The sequence below is a fragment of the Hesperophylax consimilis genome, chromosome 6, assembly GCF_061612785.1.
Source record: "Hesperophylax consimilis isolate HC1 chromosome 6, BYU_Hcon_1.0, whole genome shotgun sequence".
Lineage (NCBI taxonomy): Eukaryota > Metazoa > Arthropoda > Insecta > Trichoptera > Limnephilidae > Hesperophylax > Hesperophylax consimilis.
Window position 1 is genome coordinate 32,719,511 of NC_142841.1, and position 16,635 is coordinate 32,736,145.

Sequence of the window (16,635 nt, forward strand, 5' to 3'; positions counted from 1 at the left end):
CATAATCAAAGAAAATCCAATATGGATGATTTGCGCTATTTATTTAAGGAACATAATAGCATATTTCTTGATTGAACGTAAATAATACAGTGAAGGAAATAGTATTATTAATAATCACGGAGGCGGTCAAGCATCGGCAAACATTAAATTCCTTTCCGCGTGAATACACTCAATCGAGATTTCCTTCCCGCGCGAATTTCCCGCCCATGTTGTTATGGGCGGTGAAACCAGCTATGGCCAGGTAAATTCATGTACTGTTTGTACTATCACAGTTAGCAGTTTATGTTTTACAAAACCTGCAGCGTTTTAACATGTTTTTAACGGTGACCGGGTATCTCATCAAAATTACAGTTTAACACAGCTACAAAAAGTGACATAAAGTCATGAAAAGTGATGAAACAAAAACTAGGTTAAATAGGTTACTTAGGTAACTATTTAACCTAGTTTTTGTTTCATCACATGTGTGTTCGATTGTCATTTTGATGAAATATCACGGAACCGTTTTTAAAAATTAATTACATAACATATATCATAATACTTGTAAATGGGTAGTAAATTTCTAAAATAATTTTTATTTTTAGTTCGAACCTTTTTTTTCAATATGATAAATCGGTGGTGGTTGTTAAAAGTTAAGGTAAGACTATAAAATTAAAGCAAAAAATGCATCTTTCCGAAAAATGATTGGCGGAAAATATCACAATGATTTTTTTTGACTCGCTTATAAAAAAAACCTGCAAATGTTTTATACCCCAAAAAATCAAAATGAGAGTTTCATATTATTTGAAAACCTCCATGCAAACGCAATTTTAAAACTATCAAATTATGTATAAAATTTACAGATTGTAGTATTGTTATCGATCGGCCAGTTCGAAAATGAAAAAAATGAAATAACTATTTATTTTAAACTTTTAGTAAAAACGGGATAACGAATGGAAATAAAGACGACACAATTTCAATAAAACTAGTTTGACTAAAACAATGCCTGAAACAACAGTTATTATAATTTATTACAAAGTTACACAGTCAACATTTCAGATACTGCGATGTTTCATTTCTCATCTGACGCATGGCCATAACAGGTATTTGCCTCTACCTCTAAAAGGTAGGCACGAGATGTTTATGTTTAGTAGTTTAGTCCAGCCGGTTATCAGACAGAGCCAACAGCCGCGAGTGTAAACCAAACTAAACCTGTAAAGTTCCACAATAAAACGTTCTTCTTTCAAAATATACTAAAGGTATGTGCGCCATTCCTCTATTCTCTTCTAATTTTGAATGTTTAACAACGTCCATTTGCATTTATAGCGATAAATGGCGACTTAACCTCTAAGTAGCGATAAAAAGATCAAACATGATCAAACACGTAATCTAATCATATTTGTGATGTAAACAAGAAAATTATAATGAAACCTAACATCTGTATGATCACAATAGCGACGTAACCTCAAAGATTCGATTAAAAGAGAAAATTTATACGTTTGTGTATGAGGTAGGTATCTTTTTAACTAGGTAGTCACAAATCTACTCGTATTTGTCGTGTCAATCAATCAGCTTGTCAGATGTACAAGCTGATTATTTTTTGTAAAGATCTCTGTTGACAATTATGTACTTCATTGTTCATTCATTGAATATTAAAAATACAAATCTAAATAATTTATTTAACGTCTGTATTTTATATTTTGTCGAACACAAATCGACATAGATTTACGTTTGAGTGTTTCCTCGCGTACGTGAAGCATCGATCGTTTACCGATAAGTTTTAAATGGGTTTTGTTCAGTGCTCTATGCAGTCACGTCTATTTCTGTTTACTGACGGTTACTTTGTAATTGTACGAATGTACAGGGATTGTGTTCTCTGTTCTCATTCAGCTCCACAAAACGATAACACACACTAACGAAAAATGGAATCCTTCAAAAATCTTAAATTTCTTTTAACAACGCATGGCTAAGTTTATTAATTTCTACAATACATCTCCATATTCTGTTGATTTTTTAATTTGAAATTAAGACCAATTCACTGCTCACTTTGGTCAGCCGATTTTCCATCTTCCTCCAATCTTTCTTTCGATAAAGAGGGTCTGGACATTTCTCATGGGGGACTCCGAAAAATACAAATTTAAACGAAGTTTGTAAAAGTAGAGTGGAAACCGTTTAAGACGACACCGGTTAAAAAGAAAATTCGTTTAACACGAAACTGTAAACGCTTATTCAAAAAAAGATATTTTGCATTTAGCTAATTTTAGCACTACTTAGGTGCTTAAAGCGATAAGGTACCTACTCAATAATATAAAATGGTTATCAATTTATTTCAAAGAAAGATAAACGTTTCGAGGTTACGAATAACCTGACAATATTTGAAAATCTTCTAACCTCCAACTTCCATAATTAATCGTTGTGATTGTTGGTTGTGCAATGATGGAGGACTTAGTTAGCGAGGGATTGAACCCGCCTGATGGGACCAGACGCATTTGTCCACTCGGCAACTAGCCAGTCTATTTTTATATTAGTTATTTTTCTCGTTGGCGGTCAAATCTACGACGTAGTTATTAAGAACGCCTACATTATGACTAGCAAGTAAGACGCAAGTTATATCGTTGCCTATTTAGGAAAGTGGCTTGAAATTCTCTCAAGATATAAACTGACGTATGTATAAACGGGCGTGTCCGTGTGTCCGAAGCTCGCTCCATTACTTGATGAAATGTGGGAGGTTGGTATGGGTATTACTGCACGGGAATTATAAATGGGATAACCAGCACCAATGCTTTGGGTCACCCGAAGCGGTACTATATTTGGCGACTTAGTAGGGGTGTCCGGGTTCACGGGGTGAAGTTTGTCCAGGCCTTGGTGGCAGATAAGTCTGCCCACCAGCTTCTTGGATGAGAGATGGAGTCATACGTCCGTCACTCTTGGACACAGTGACCCCCAGATCTAACCACCCCTAATACCTGTTTCATTCCCAGAAATTTCTCTCCTTCCTAAAAATACCATACACACAGCATCCTCAAAGATGACACAGGACCCGAGGGAAATTATTTTCCTGGTGGCCTTTTGAGTTGAGTTAATTAAAAAAAATATATTTCAAATGCGTTCAAAAATCGAAATTATTTCTCGAGAAGAGTCAATTTCATTGGCACACGGAGAAAACTTAGTGATATGAAATATTGCTAATTTGTTAAAAATGTCTACAAATTACAAGGCATTCCTGTTAAAAACGGGACTGCAGGCCTTTAACGAATGAATTGACAGATTTTCTAATAAACTATCAGTAAAACACGAATGTGTTATGGCGATAACGGAACACGTATTTTTAAAAATTGTAATATTTTTCAATTTCGTAATTATATAATATCAGGATAAACGCAGCTGCATAAAACGTGTTCCGATAAATTATGCAAGTACTAATATTTTATAGGGATTTTATTAAATCAGAAATACTCAGTTTTCTCCGTGCATTTCTGGAGAAAACTGGTATCGCCGATCTAAATTTGTCAGTTTTCAGTCAGGTAGATAACAACTTTTAGCAGTTTTTTTTTCTCAGCACTCTGAAGAAGGCTGCAGAGAAAAAAAAATCAAACCGAGTTCCTGATCTGAAACACGCAGCTTGTTCAATTCATTTCGTAATACTTCATGAAAGGTGATCGTTGTTTATAAATATAACCTCCGATGTTCACTGTGATTCAATAAGCCCATAGACATTCAAATTGATAGACCAGCCAATCAGGGGCAGGGTAGCAAACCAAGTGCGCGGAGCGTGGGACGCGCGCGACCGTCTACCTTTCTGTGATTTATCAGTAAATTAATCTGAAGGTATACCGCTATTCAGTACTCGAAAATAAAATCTGCTTACGAATTTTATTTCCAAGAGTTATCGAATCACTGGCCAAATTGGCCAATCCACGGCGAAATTGCACTAAACTTTGAATGCAACCTTACAGAGGCGGTTTAGAATTGTAATTCTACTGGCAAACCTTTCTTCTCCTGGTGACAGGGTTACAAGGACGGGTAGGTGGGATATAATAGTTGAAAATATCTATAGGTATATATGCCCGAACATATACACTTTTACAAATGTGTTTACCGTCGCTACACCAGGCGGGTCGTGTAAAAACGAACATTCAGATCCTGCGTGGAAAAAACCCTAAATGTACTGCGCAACAAACCTTTGTCCTACTTTAGCGAACTGAACTTTACTTTTTTGCGCAAACTCTGTTTATAATCTTCGGCGGTCAACGTACTACTGATGTCGTAATTTATTAAAGCAAAAAATAATGTGCCAAATGTGCCAAAAATATGGTCACGTGGTTTGCCTCCAGCTTGTCGAAATGATACCCAGATTTCATGTTAGGCAAGTCTATCAATTTGTATGTCTATGATTAAGTCATACAGCAGTAGACATTCTGCCAGCATGATCTATGTCCATGATAATATTATTCTGGCATGGTGCTAATCATTGACAGAAGTGGCCAATTGAGATTCAGATCATGTTTGACCCGGACCAACGGTTATGCGATGGTGCAGGGGTCGGTGAACTTTTTGGAGAATTATCCCAAAATTTACATTTGTGTGACCCCGGTGACTTGAAACTGAGAAAAAAATATGGATTTTCTGTTTCATTTAAGCTACAGAATTATTGCTACTATTCTTAAAATACACAATATTCGGAAAACACGAATTTAAAATAAATAATGAATCCATTTCGTATGGAGAATACAGTAAAACAAGCTGAAAACAATGCATGCAAAATCACTTGAACGGTGAGCTCTGGTGCAATGAAATTTGCACAGCTTCTTCTCTCTGATATAGCAACATTTATGTCTTGAGCTATGGAGCATTGAAATATTCATTTAACGGTAAAAAATACTTTCATACTTGGCGAAGAGTTATTAAGTAAATCTGCATTCTTATTAACGGCTATGGCCTCGAGCCTCACAATTACGAAAAACACTGGCTCAGGACTTAAGAGAAATTATCTTAAAGGAATAGGACTATTTTAAGATTTTTTGACGATTTTCACATCCGTCCCGCTGGGGAGTGATTACAGCGGGCATTCTTTGACCGCATGTTCGGTGCTCTGCACAGTACGGCATTCACACGTCGCCGACTCTTATAGGCCCCACCTGTGCATCATACGGGCTGTGCAACTGTGGGAGGAACTTATCCCATTACAATATCTACGTTATTTCAATCTGGAGAATGTTTTTTAAACAGTTTTAAGTGCATTGTTACAGCGTAGGCTAACCTAGATACGAAGTAAGAAAAATGTTTGTTTTATGCTGATAAAGTTTTTACGACTCTACTACGGGTGGTTTTAAAACATTATTAGATTAATGGCCATTGCAGTATGAAAAATGAGCACATAGTTATTTTTGTCTTTTATGCGAATATTTTGCTAATCAACGAGGTAAAATCTAAAATAAACGTAATTATATTAACAGCATTTTGTACATGGAGAAAAATGAGTATTGCTAATTAAGGATTTCTTCAAATTATTGGTAATCAGGTTTAAGACAGGATTGCAGGCCCTTTATAGTTATATATACACGTGCAAATAAAAATCTTTATATATCATCAAGGCAAACAGGTGTCTGAACACGTGTTCTGTTATTTACTAAAAGTTTTTCGGGAAATGGCCTGCAATCTTGTTTTTAGCCGGATTATGAATGATTTGTAAAGATTCCTAATAAATTAGCACTATTCAATTTTATTCGTGTATCTACAATTCTCCACAACATTCAGGTACTTCCCAACCTTCCTATTCCCCATCTCCTTCTCTTTCCCATTCCATTCAATCTTACAACATGACCCAACTAACAATTAATAAGTTTTATGGTAGGAAAATGAGTCATTTAAATTAATTATTTAAATAACAAAAAAAAAGATTTCTAAAAGTATTGTTTGATCTCGAGTGAAACCGGTTAGTGAATGCAAGAATAATAGATAAAACGGAAAATGTACTGTTGATGTTGGTACAAAATCTAGGAAAAGTACAAAATCGTCGATAGCTTGGTGGAAAAAATTATTTATGTATTTCAAATGTCAAGTTTCCGATACTTGGAAAACCTTTATTACGGTTTGACATTTCAATGATACACACGTAGACAATATGGCAACAAGAAAAGCAACATACATATTTAATGAAGTAGACTTGCCGTCTCTAAAATCTCGTTAAAAATAACATTCTACGAAATTGACGTGTAAAATCCTAAAAAGTTTACGTTAGCATTGTTTATGCTAAAATCTAAATATTATCGAAACTACTTTGGTGGTTAACTAGCTGTGGTCCCCGGCGTTGCCAGTGCGTTGGCCGAGTTCACTGAAATCAACAGACAAAAATTTTCCTCTTATTTTGTAGGTCGAATTGGTAAACGTACCAAAATTCTGCTTTAACATGTGGAAAAAGGGGATGGGCGGTTTTTAGAAGTAGACAGTGATGTTCTTCTTGTTTTGAAGGTCAAGTGTGCAAAATTTCATCAATCTCAGAATAAAATTACAGATTTCTATAAAAATCAAATGCACGCCATCCGATCGATCGATGGAGGAAAATGAATTAATCTTTCCTAGAAATAAAATAAAATATTTTTTTTTACTATTTCACCTTATCGAAGAATCAAATGAAACGTTGTTAAGGCGATGCACTACGTCGTGTAATATTTTAAATTGAGCCGTTATCAATAAGAACCCTTACGTAGATGGCGATAAGGTTTAAATTCCCGCTTAACACCATCCGCCTGTTTTGATTTATGCAAGAAAAAAACATGGCCAAAAAGTACCTTTTATTTTATTTTGTGGATGTTCAGGCATAAATATTTAATTTTTTTTTCGATCATTTTATAATTAACTTAATTTACCACATTATGCAATAAAATCATAACCGAAAATGGGTTTGTAAGTAGGAGATTTTGAACTTTACAGCAGTTTTCATAGGCCTTTACGTTATTTTTTTCTGGGCTTATAAAAAGACTTATCTAAAAAATACTCGATTATTTCAAAGTACAAGATGTATTCTACTCGCAGTATTTAATTAAAGCATCTGAAACATTTCTAGGCGACCAAATTTTCAAACCAATAACACATGATTTTGCATTACTACGTATGGCATCGCCTTAACCAAATAAACCACGCGACCTTATAAAATAATAGGTATGCCCATAGACATATGAATGGTATGCCACTGCGACAAAATTGACTTGTGAAACACCTGTGAAAACAAACAGCTTGGTTTCAACTGTAGCTAGTGCCTACCGCAAAGGTATAAATGTATTGAAACTATCAATTGCTTGATCACCTGTAAATATAATCTGTGGTCATAAAATGACATAATTATGTAGTGGTACCTATGTCCAAGCGATTGGACAATGCAAGCAATGTTGATTTATACATTGCGTTGCTTGCGTTACGCTCGGTTCCGAGCCAAAAGGCGCCTGGATAAACATTAATATCGGTGCCTAATAATCTAATAAAAAATAAACGATATTAAAAAAAAGAAAAAAATAATGTATGAGACAGGCGAGCACTATTTTGTAGGTGAAAAATTCTACGGAACGACCTGTTCCAATGGTATATTTTCACAAACTATGAATACCTTTACAAATGTGTGGAAGATTTAAAGTTTATTTTTCTGAATATGATTATCGTGCTAAAAATATGTAATTTTGGTCATAATTATTGATTTGAAAAACCGCACATTCCGAAACGGTTCCAATTGGCTACAACGTCATTGTTGACATAGAAACCGCCAATTTCTGGTAAGACGGCTGTCACCAACCTTCGCCCGACATGACGGCAACGCCGCCGAATTCACGAATAAAAACAAAAATATTTGTCAACATAAAAAAAAAATTATTACTGACTTTTTTTCGAGTATAAAAAAAACAGTGGGTTAAGACCGGGAATAACTAGACACATTTTCCATTTATCGGGTCGTATCTTGTTTCCAATTAAAACATTACTACTAATAAAAATATATAAACCGAATGATAAATAAATAAAAATATTCATTCGGCTTGTCAAAAGTAATTATTATTTCATTATCAGGTACACAACATGACATATTATAGGCTTGTTACCATTAACCACCACCATAACAAACAAAAAACATTCACAAACACACAAATAATCAGACAAAATCAACTTTACGATAATATCGCAAAAATTCTGTTTTCTTTGTAGAAAAACATAAAATAATAATAAATTAACAGCGAAAAATTTACAAAAGTAAAACAAAGTCTTTCAATTTCAGTTATTAAAATCATTTTTACCATTTTACAAACAACAAAAACAATAAAAAAGACACGAGGTCATTTAAAAAAAACTCCATGATCCAGAACCCAAAACATGTACACACCCTCCCTTTCCCACGTGACAAAAAACAAAAAAGATTGAATTACGAAATCATATTCAGTCCGTTCTCGATGCTCAAACAGAAAACTGACTGTTCGAACACCGAGAAACGGCGTGAACTACTTTCTTAATTCGACCACAAAAGCAATAAGAGATTGCAATGTTATATATACAGGTGTGCTGTATATAAAGCTCCTGGAACTGGTTCAGTTAGCTTACCAAACCTCGTGGTCTTGGTTACTCCATCCTCGGAAGTTGACGAACCTTGGCATGCAAAAGGAATTATGGTCAAAACAATGAAATAACGGTCAGCATTGTCAGAAAAGGGAAATATTTTTGTAAGTAAAGGGAAACAAAGTTAGTAAATGTGATTTAGGAAGGCAAAAGTAATTATGGTCAAAGGAGAATCAAAGATAGTAAAGGTGATTACGGAGGGCAAAAGAAAACAAAGATTGTACAAAGTTTTACGATATATTCAAAATATCTCCATCCTGTATCAAAACAAAAATAATTAGCTGTGAAAAAACTGATTTATATTTCTGTATCATGTTTGTAACACCATAAGTATGTATTGTACCTATCTATTTATGTACCGATATGTGTATTATATGTACTGATATACAATACATTTCTGCATTGTAAAATTTCGACTTGTATTACGTTTGTAATAGACCTACGGGCGTTAAATAAACAAATAAAGGTTTGGAGGGCAATTATACTTAGTAAAAGTGATTATGGAAGGAAAAAAGGGAATCATGTTTAAAAAGTGGAATCACAGTCAGCATGGCTTGAAAAGAGTAAAGTAAAAGAAATCAAAGGAAAACATAGCTAGTAAAAGTGATTATGGAGGGCAAAACGTATCATGGTCAAAATATTAAATCACGGTTAGTATGGTCCAACAAGGTAATTCTTGTACCTTATCAAGGGAATCACAGTTAGTAGACGTGATTATGGAGGACAAAAGGAATCCTGGTGATCGATTTTGTGAATTGCGATTCACAAAACCAGCATAAATAAACAGGAGGATTCAGCTGGTAAATGAAAATCAAAATGGTTATTATCGTCAGTAATAGAAACATAGTCAATACAATAAAAACATGGTCCGTTAAAGAATTTGCAGTATTCCAAGGATTCGTGACCTGCAAGACAAAACCCGGAGAGATTCAGGTGAACAGTGAAATGAAGTATACAAAAAATAACAGGTAGCAGTGGCGTGTCGTGGCTTGTAATCCTTTTCTCTAGTTTTTGATTAGTATTTTATATAATATTGAGACTTAAAGAATGTAAATTACTAATTTTGCTCGAGCAAATGTCACGTCACGATCCTGACTGGTAGGCAAAAAGTTGATTGCGCCCACCGAAACAATTATCCAATCGTCGACAGTCGTCCAATAAATCCATAGGAATGCCCCGTGCATTATTCGGGTGGTAGACGATTGCCAATAATGTGGCACATTCTATTATCCGTGAATCACATGGAATAAACAACTAAACCACACATAAAACATTCATTGCAATTATTAGTGGTAAATTAATTGAAGAAAACACGGTGTAATTATTAGTGGTAAATTAATTTCATCCCACCTAAATAACAGTGTAAGCACTAAACACATCAGCACATAATTATTAAGACGGTATCACCGTTCAAATATTTGTGAAAAGTGATTTTATTGAACAACAGCATGAATAACTTACCTCTGTGTGGTCTTTATCACAGTTTCTATGACGTGTAGGAAAAGGGTTTACGCTTCACCGGCGTGTAATTAGAATGAGTAACACTCGTAGAGTAAAGCTGTATTGACATTAACACATTTTAAATACGTAATTGGAAAATGTGTAAGTGCATTTGTATGTTAGTTTGTGGTGAAATTCCATTGTAATACTATGACTAAATCTGCATTTCATAAACCTACATATTATATGAACAGTAGTTATCATTGATGATAATAATTTCGGACTTTTGTTCAATGTCAATAATACCTACCCTACTTACAAGTCATTGCGAATGAATCTCTTTTATTAATTCAATTATTATCAGTGAACCTATCTACAGAATACCACGAGTACATATCTACTATTCGTCCATCGGAAACGGTAAGATTTCCAAAGCTGATTAAAGGCCTATCCGCACACTACAGTGCCGGCACAGTGCCGACACGTGCCGACACGTGACGTATCCATCAGTGTCAGTGAAAAATGATATTGTGGCATACATTTTGTACGGCACTATCCGTACTCGTCAGTGACAGTGACGTTCAGTGATTTCAGTGCTGCGCCGACGCTCGCCGTGACGGGACGTGAATTTCTAGCGGACAATATTTTCACTGACACGGTCGCAGTATTTCAAGATGGACGACGAACAGTTGATTGAATTGGTCCGTGTACATTCTGCAATTTATGACCTTTCACATAGAAAATACATGGACCTTAATTTTAAATCAAACATGTGGAACAATATTGAAATACTCGAAAAACTTTGATTCATCATCTATCAGATGTTTATATAGGGTGGCGAACTCTCGTTCTTCTTCTCTTTTCCTCCACGAATTATGAACCCAATGCCTTCTTCTCACATTAATTTCTTCGTCTTCATCTAATATTAAAGCAATCGCTGCTAATTGTGATCTTGAAGCTGCGTAGAGTAGCTACTAATCACTGCGCCATTCACTGCGCGTCGCCGTGTCGTGCCGTGTCGGTACTGACATGTACGAATAGCACGTCACGGTACTGTACGGTACGGAACTGTCGGTCACGTGCCGGCACTGTTGTGTGCGGATAGGCCTTTAAGCATTGTCAGCAGGCGAATTGTCACACGAAGGTCAAACCCAACCAGCTATCTTCCAATGCCCTGTTCCAAACGTAATCTCAATACACTTGGTAAAGAGAATATTAAATTGAAATCATAATATATGCGATCAGTGAGAAGGACGGTGTAATCTTTTTATTACCACGTTGGCCAAAGTTATTGAAAAATTACATTACTTTACGATCTCTTATAGAAAAATGGATTACTACAATGCTACGTGATATGTTTACGGGGTATGGCTGTCGTTCGGTATAGTTGATAGTAATGCACGATGCTTAATACTATTACCATTAACCCTTTCCTTCCTGACGGTACAAATTTGTACCTGTTGATTTCCTGCCTAAAATCTATGCCGCATTATCGTCTTAGTCCAGTCAAGATGTACATCCGTGCTTGCAAAAGGTCCAGTCATTCTGAATTTTTTATATGTTGTTAGGACCTAAACCAGTATTAAAAAAAAAATTTTGCAACTTCGAAAGTGCTGTGCGAGCGGCGGTGGACCTAAAAAACCATGAAATTTTAGGATTTTTTTCAGTTTTTGCTCAATATCTCAGTAAAGGAAGGGTCTGACCGGTGTAGTCGGTATGCATACTTTTAAAGTAGACTAAATTTGCTATAATTTGAGACCAAAGCAAGCTATATAAAGCCATTGGTTTTCAAGATACAGTTCTTCGAAAATAGGCAATTTTTTCCAAAAAGTGAAATTTTTTCGAAATGGTCACTTATTTTGTAAAATAATTTCTAAACTACGCATCCCACGTCAAATATTGTGTGCAATAAAGTTGTTTTAAATTTAATAAGCTTTCATTTGAGACTACATTGATAGCTGTAGACTAAACAGTTATCTCAACAATGGCTGATAACCAAAAACAGTCATAAGTGGATTTTGGGTGAAATGCAAATAAACTGTTCTCGCGTCTTTTTATGGTTTTATTGTGCTGTGAAGTAAATCCATTAATCATCGTGGGTTTATCCTAGGGTTATGAAAAATTGTTGCAAGACACTGAAAGGTCTCTCACTATATCAGCAGAAGAAATTGATACCTACCAAATACTAAAGGCAAAATTTAAAAGTGCCTTGGAGAAAATTGAAGGGAATGGTCCAACTTTCGTATGACCACTTTGATAAAACTATTCATCCAGGCAGAGCGTGCTGGTGATTGGAACCTTCATTTGTACACTGTCCACAAGATGCTCCCTTTTTTCCACGCAGCTGGACATTTTTTGTATGCTAAGAGCGCGCACCTCTACCTTCAGGATATGATGGCTCTACAAGATCGGATGGATAAAAGTGAATACGACATGTTCACAAAAGGATCCTTCACCATTCACCGGTCTGTCAAGTTTTGGTCTGGGTTGTGGTTAGACCTAAATATTGAGCAGAAGCTGATGCGATCCATGAAAACCTACAATGGGTTGACCCAAGGAAGAGGAATCTCCGAAAGTGTTCTGGCAAGGTGGACAACAGGAATGGTGTTTATGTTGAACATTTGTGAAGAACTGAAAAGTTTTTGCAGCTTATCATGTCCTACTGGAGAGCAGCATGTAGACATGAGACCTTCTCGAATCATCCGAGATAATAGTGATGTGGAAAAACTAAAAAACTGGTTTGCTCTCCACCCTCCATTTCCCAAAACTGACAGATTAATTTCTATCAGTAGTGGTTTACTGGCAGGTCCTGAAATTAATTGCCACACAGCCCAGAGAGTTGGAACGGAAGGAGTGATGAAAATTGTGGGGAAAATGTACGACAAGGTAGTAATAAAACGGAAAAATAAAGTTACCACGCTGGCATCGATCACCTCAACCGTTAAACTGCCGGACAAAAACAGAAGAGTGGCTGTGGATCCGCTCACAATTTTTCAGCGAGTGTGTATTGCAAAGAAATCTGAACAGGATTTACAGGGTGACTTCAAGTATGAGTTGGCCCCGTTCCCGATGTCTCTGTTCAATGAACAAGGGATGCGCAAGGGCACAAAATCTACTCTGTACTCTGCCTTCACTCCTCTTTCCAGCCACACGCCGATAGATGCCAGCACTCACGTCATTTTGGATGGTGGCTACCTCTTGCACAAAGTCGTGTGGCAGCGGAAGAGCACGGTTCGAGCACTTTTGGCGCGTTATACCACCTACGTCCGAAACCACTTTGGGAAGAACGTCTCCATCGTTTTTGACGGCTACCCCGAAGATGCTACCAAAAAAAACACCAAAACAGCGGAACGACTCCGGCGCTACGCAGCTCATTCCAGCTACGAATTGACGTTAGATGAATCCACAGTAATTCAAATTGCTCAATAGCATGTATTGGGCAATGAAAACAATAAGAGACGCCTTGGCCGGGTGCGATACCACCTCAGCACCGTTTGGCCAAGGAAAGACCAAAATCAGCACACTTCTGAGCAAGAGTGAACCACTTGCTGAGCAAGTGGAGGTCTTCCTTCGGCCAGACTCTACCCCACAAGCCGTGAGTGAAGCAGGCATCAAGTGCTTCGTGGTTCTATATGGGGGTGACATCGCGAGGGATACTTTGGATTTCCTGATGTATAAGACGTTTGTCACTTCAACAAACATAAACCTCGCCCGTTTGCCACCGACGGAAGATGCTGCAGGCCACCATGCAGCAAGGTGCTACCTCCAAGTGCAGAAATGGCGGGGAGTCAACTTGAATCCCACTGAATGGGAGTGGAAGCTGTCTTCTCAAGGACTCACCCCCATCCTCAAATTTCATGTAAATGCATGAAAGGATACTCTGGGAGCTGCTCGTATAGAAAGGCTGGGCTCCACTGCTCAGTCCTCTGTCAGTCATGCGGTGGCAAATTTTGCATCAACGTCCCGGATGTGGAGCTGAAATGCTCGGACGATGAAGATGACCCGACTACAGACTGGGCGCCTCTCCCAGCTAAGATAAAAAGAAAGACATGATTTGGCAACCAAGACACAATACCTACATGATTTATATTAGTTTTATTTTTTGTGTACATGTAATTTGTCCTTATAGTAGGTACCATGATGTTTGTACAAGCATTTTAGTATGTAGGTATATAAAACAATGTTTGAAGATGACGTAATTCCCGATAGATGTAATATCTTTTCTTTTTTTTTTATCAAAAATGTGTTAACTGTTTGATAAATAAAACCATAAAAAGACGTGAGAACAGGTAAGTTTTTAGATTTTCACGGCCAAAAGCATTTTTGTTGTTTGTATTTGGGGTGTTATGCCGTGTTGCGCTACACATCTTCGGATCTACCGGATCTGCCCTGATGATGGACACTGCAACGCTGTCCGAAACGTCGGCTAAAGAAGGAGTTAGCGCAACACGGCATAACAAGCCAAAAACAAACAACAAAAAAGACGTGAGAACAGTTTATTTGCATTTCACCCAAAATCCACTTATGACTGTTTTTGGTTTTCTGCCATTTTTGAGAGAACTGTTTAGTCTACAGCTATCAATGTAGTCTCAAATGAAAGCTTATTAAATTTAAAACAACTTTATTGCACCCAATATTTGACGTGTGATGCGTATTTTAGAAATTATTTTACAAAATAAGTGACCATTTCGAAAAAATTTCACTTTTTGGACAAAATTGCCTATTTTCGAAGAACTGTATCTTGAAAACCAATGGCTTTATATAGCTTTCTTTGGTCTCAAATTATAGAAAATTTAGTCTACTTTAAAAGTATGCATACCGACTACAACGATCAGACCCTTCCTTTACTGAGATATTGAGCAAAAACTGAAAAATATCCGAAAATTTCCTGGTTTTTTAGGTCCACCGCCGCTCGCACAGCACTTTCGAAGTTGCAATTTTTTTTTTTAATACTGGTTTAGGTCCTAACAACATATAAAAAATTCAGAATGACTGGACCTTTTGCAAGCACAACCCCCTTTTCATGTTTAACTTGACTGGACTATCTATACCTTTGCTAAGCCTGACGATACTTTCTAGTACCGTCTAGCTAGCCAATAACAGCAAAGTATTTGACATACGGCGATTTGGCGCCAAGTAGGGCAAATAATAAGTCTTCGCAACGACGACCGTAATGCGTGGTGACGTGCTGTTGTTTTAGAAAATATTTAAAAATAGTTATTACTTGGTAAGTGCCATTATTGTTTATTACACTTGGAAATTAAGGTTTTGTTTATGTAGTAAATGTGTTTTTAGTGCATAATTCTAGTTATTAGTGTTTGAATAACTCGAAAAATCGTTAAGGACTAATAAGTACCGTCAGTAACTTCTTGTTATACTTTATTTGTTTGAGACATGAGTGAAATTTATTATTTTTATATCGAACAAGTCCACGAATGCATATGAGACAACAATTTTTTTATTTTTTTTTTGATTTACTAGATTCTTATATGCCTTGAAGAGGCGAATCATTTAAATTTACTGAATTTAAAGTTAATGTTCTTTATACAAATAGAACGGCGTCATATGCGCCTCGCAATTTTTACCTCATGTGGGTATTTTAAAAATATTTTTTTTTATACAATCGTCCCGTACAATTTTTTTACGCTTTTTTCAGGTCTTCGAAATGGATATTTCAAAAAATAATGCTTTGATTGAAGCATTACTTTTAGAAGACCTTCCGGATTGCGATGCAAATTCAGATGTGGAGTTGTCTGACGAAGAAAATATTGAAAATATGCAACTACATACATCTAGAACGTTTGATCAAATTTTCGAGGAAGCGTTGGAACAATCTTTAGATCAAGCTGAACTTGAGGTTACAAATGAGATCGAAGAAAAAAATGGAGAAGTAAGTCAATGCGCATTACCCTCCGGTTCTTCAGAAACTGTTGCTTTGATACCATCTAAAAAGAAGAAGAATATTGAGCCGAATCGTAAATGGAAAAAACGCGATTTAGAAACTTATCTTCCAGAATATTCTACAAATACGGGTGTGGTCGAAGAATGTTTTGCTGGATGTAATACACCCACCGATATTTTTTTAGTTTTCATTGATGATATTCTGGAGATAATTATATATCAAAGTAACTTATATGCAGTCCAACATGATAAGGTCCTCAACCTAAAAAAGGAAGAACTGATGGCTTTTATTGGAATGAACTTTTACATGGCCTACAATACTAGACCTTCATGGACAGATCATTTTTCGTCGGCCCCTGATTTGAACAATCCTTTGGTAAGCAAGACCATGCCCAGAGATAGATTTGCAATTATTTTGTCCAACCTCCATTGCAATGATAACTCTCAACTGCTTCCTAACTGCAAAGACAAACTATACAAAATCAGACCTATAGTTGATGCTTTGAACAAACAATTTCAAGGGTGCTACCACGGAACGAGAGAAGTGAGTGTTGATGAATCAATGATAAAATTCAAGGGAAGGTCAGTCTTGAAACAATATCTTCCGATGAAACCAATAAAGAGAGGCTATAAGCTATGGTGTCTGGCTGACCAAAGAGGTTTTATAAAAAAATTCATGATTTATCAAGGAAAAGACGAAGTAATGAATGCAAAATTTTCCGA

At 36.3% G+C, this 16,635-nt stretch overlaps 2 protein-coding genes across 4 annotated transcripts in view; one reads left to right on the forward strand and one right to left on the reverse strand.

The window, feature by feature from the left end:
• Positions 1–16,635, reverse strand: part of LOC149423225 (uncharacterized) — a 147,878-nt gene that overhangs the window by 14,030 nt on the left and 117,213 nt on the right. Inside the window, exon 8 of one of the 2 annotated variants that reach the window (XM_089632585.1) lies at positions 8,557–8,601. The exons of the other annotated variant lie outside the window; for it this stretch is intronic. Coding sequence (XP_089488711.1) covers positions 8,557–8,601 — 45 coding nt within the window. The remainder of the gene's footprint in view (positions 1–8,556; positions 8,602–16,635) is intronic. 2 annotated transcript variants of the gene reach the window in all.
• LOC149423226 (galectin-7-like) overlaps positions 142–16,635 on the forward strand; it is a 45,633-nt gene continuing 29,139 nt past the window's right edge. Inside the window, exons 1-2 of one of the 2 annotated variants that reach the window (XM_089632587.1) lie at positions 142–241; positions 1,036–1,235. The gene's annotated coding sequence lies outside the window, so the exon portion shown is untranslated. Of the gene's footprint in view, positions 242–1,035; positions 1,236–16,635 lie in introns of those variants that run through there. The other variant, XM_089632588.1, reaches the window with a different exon arrangement.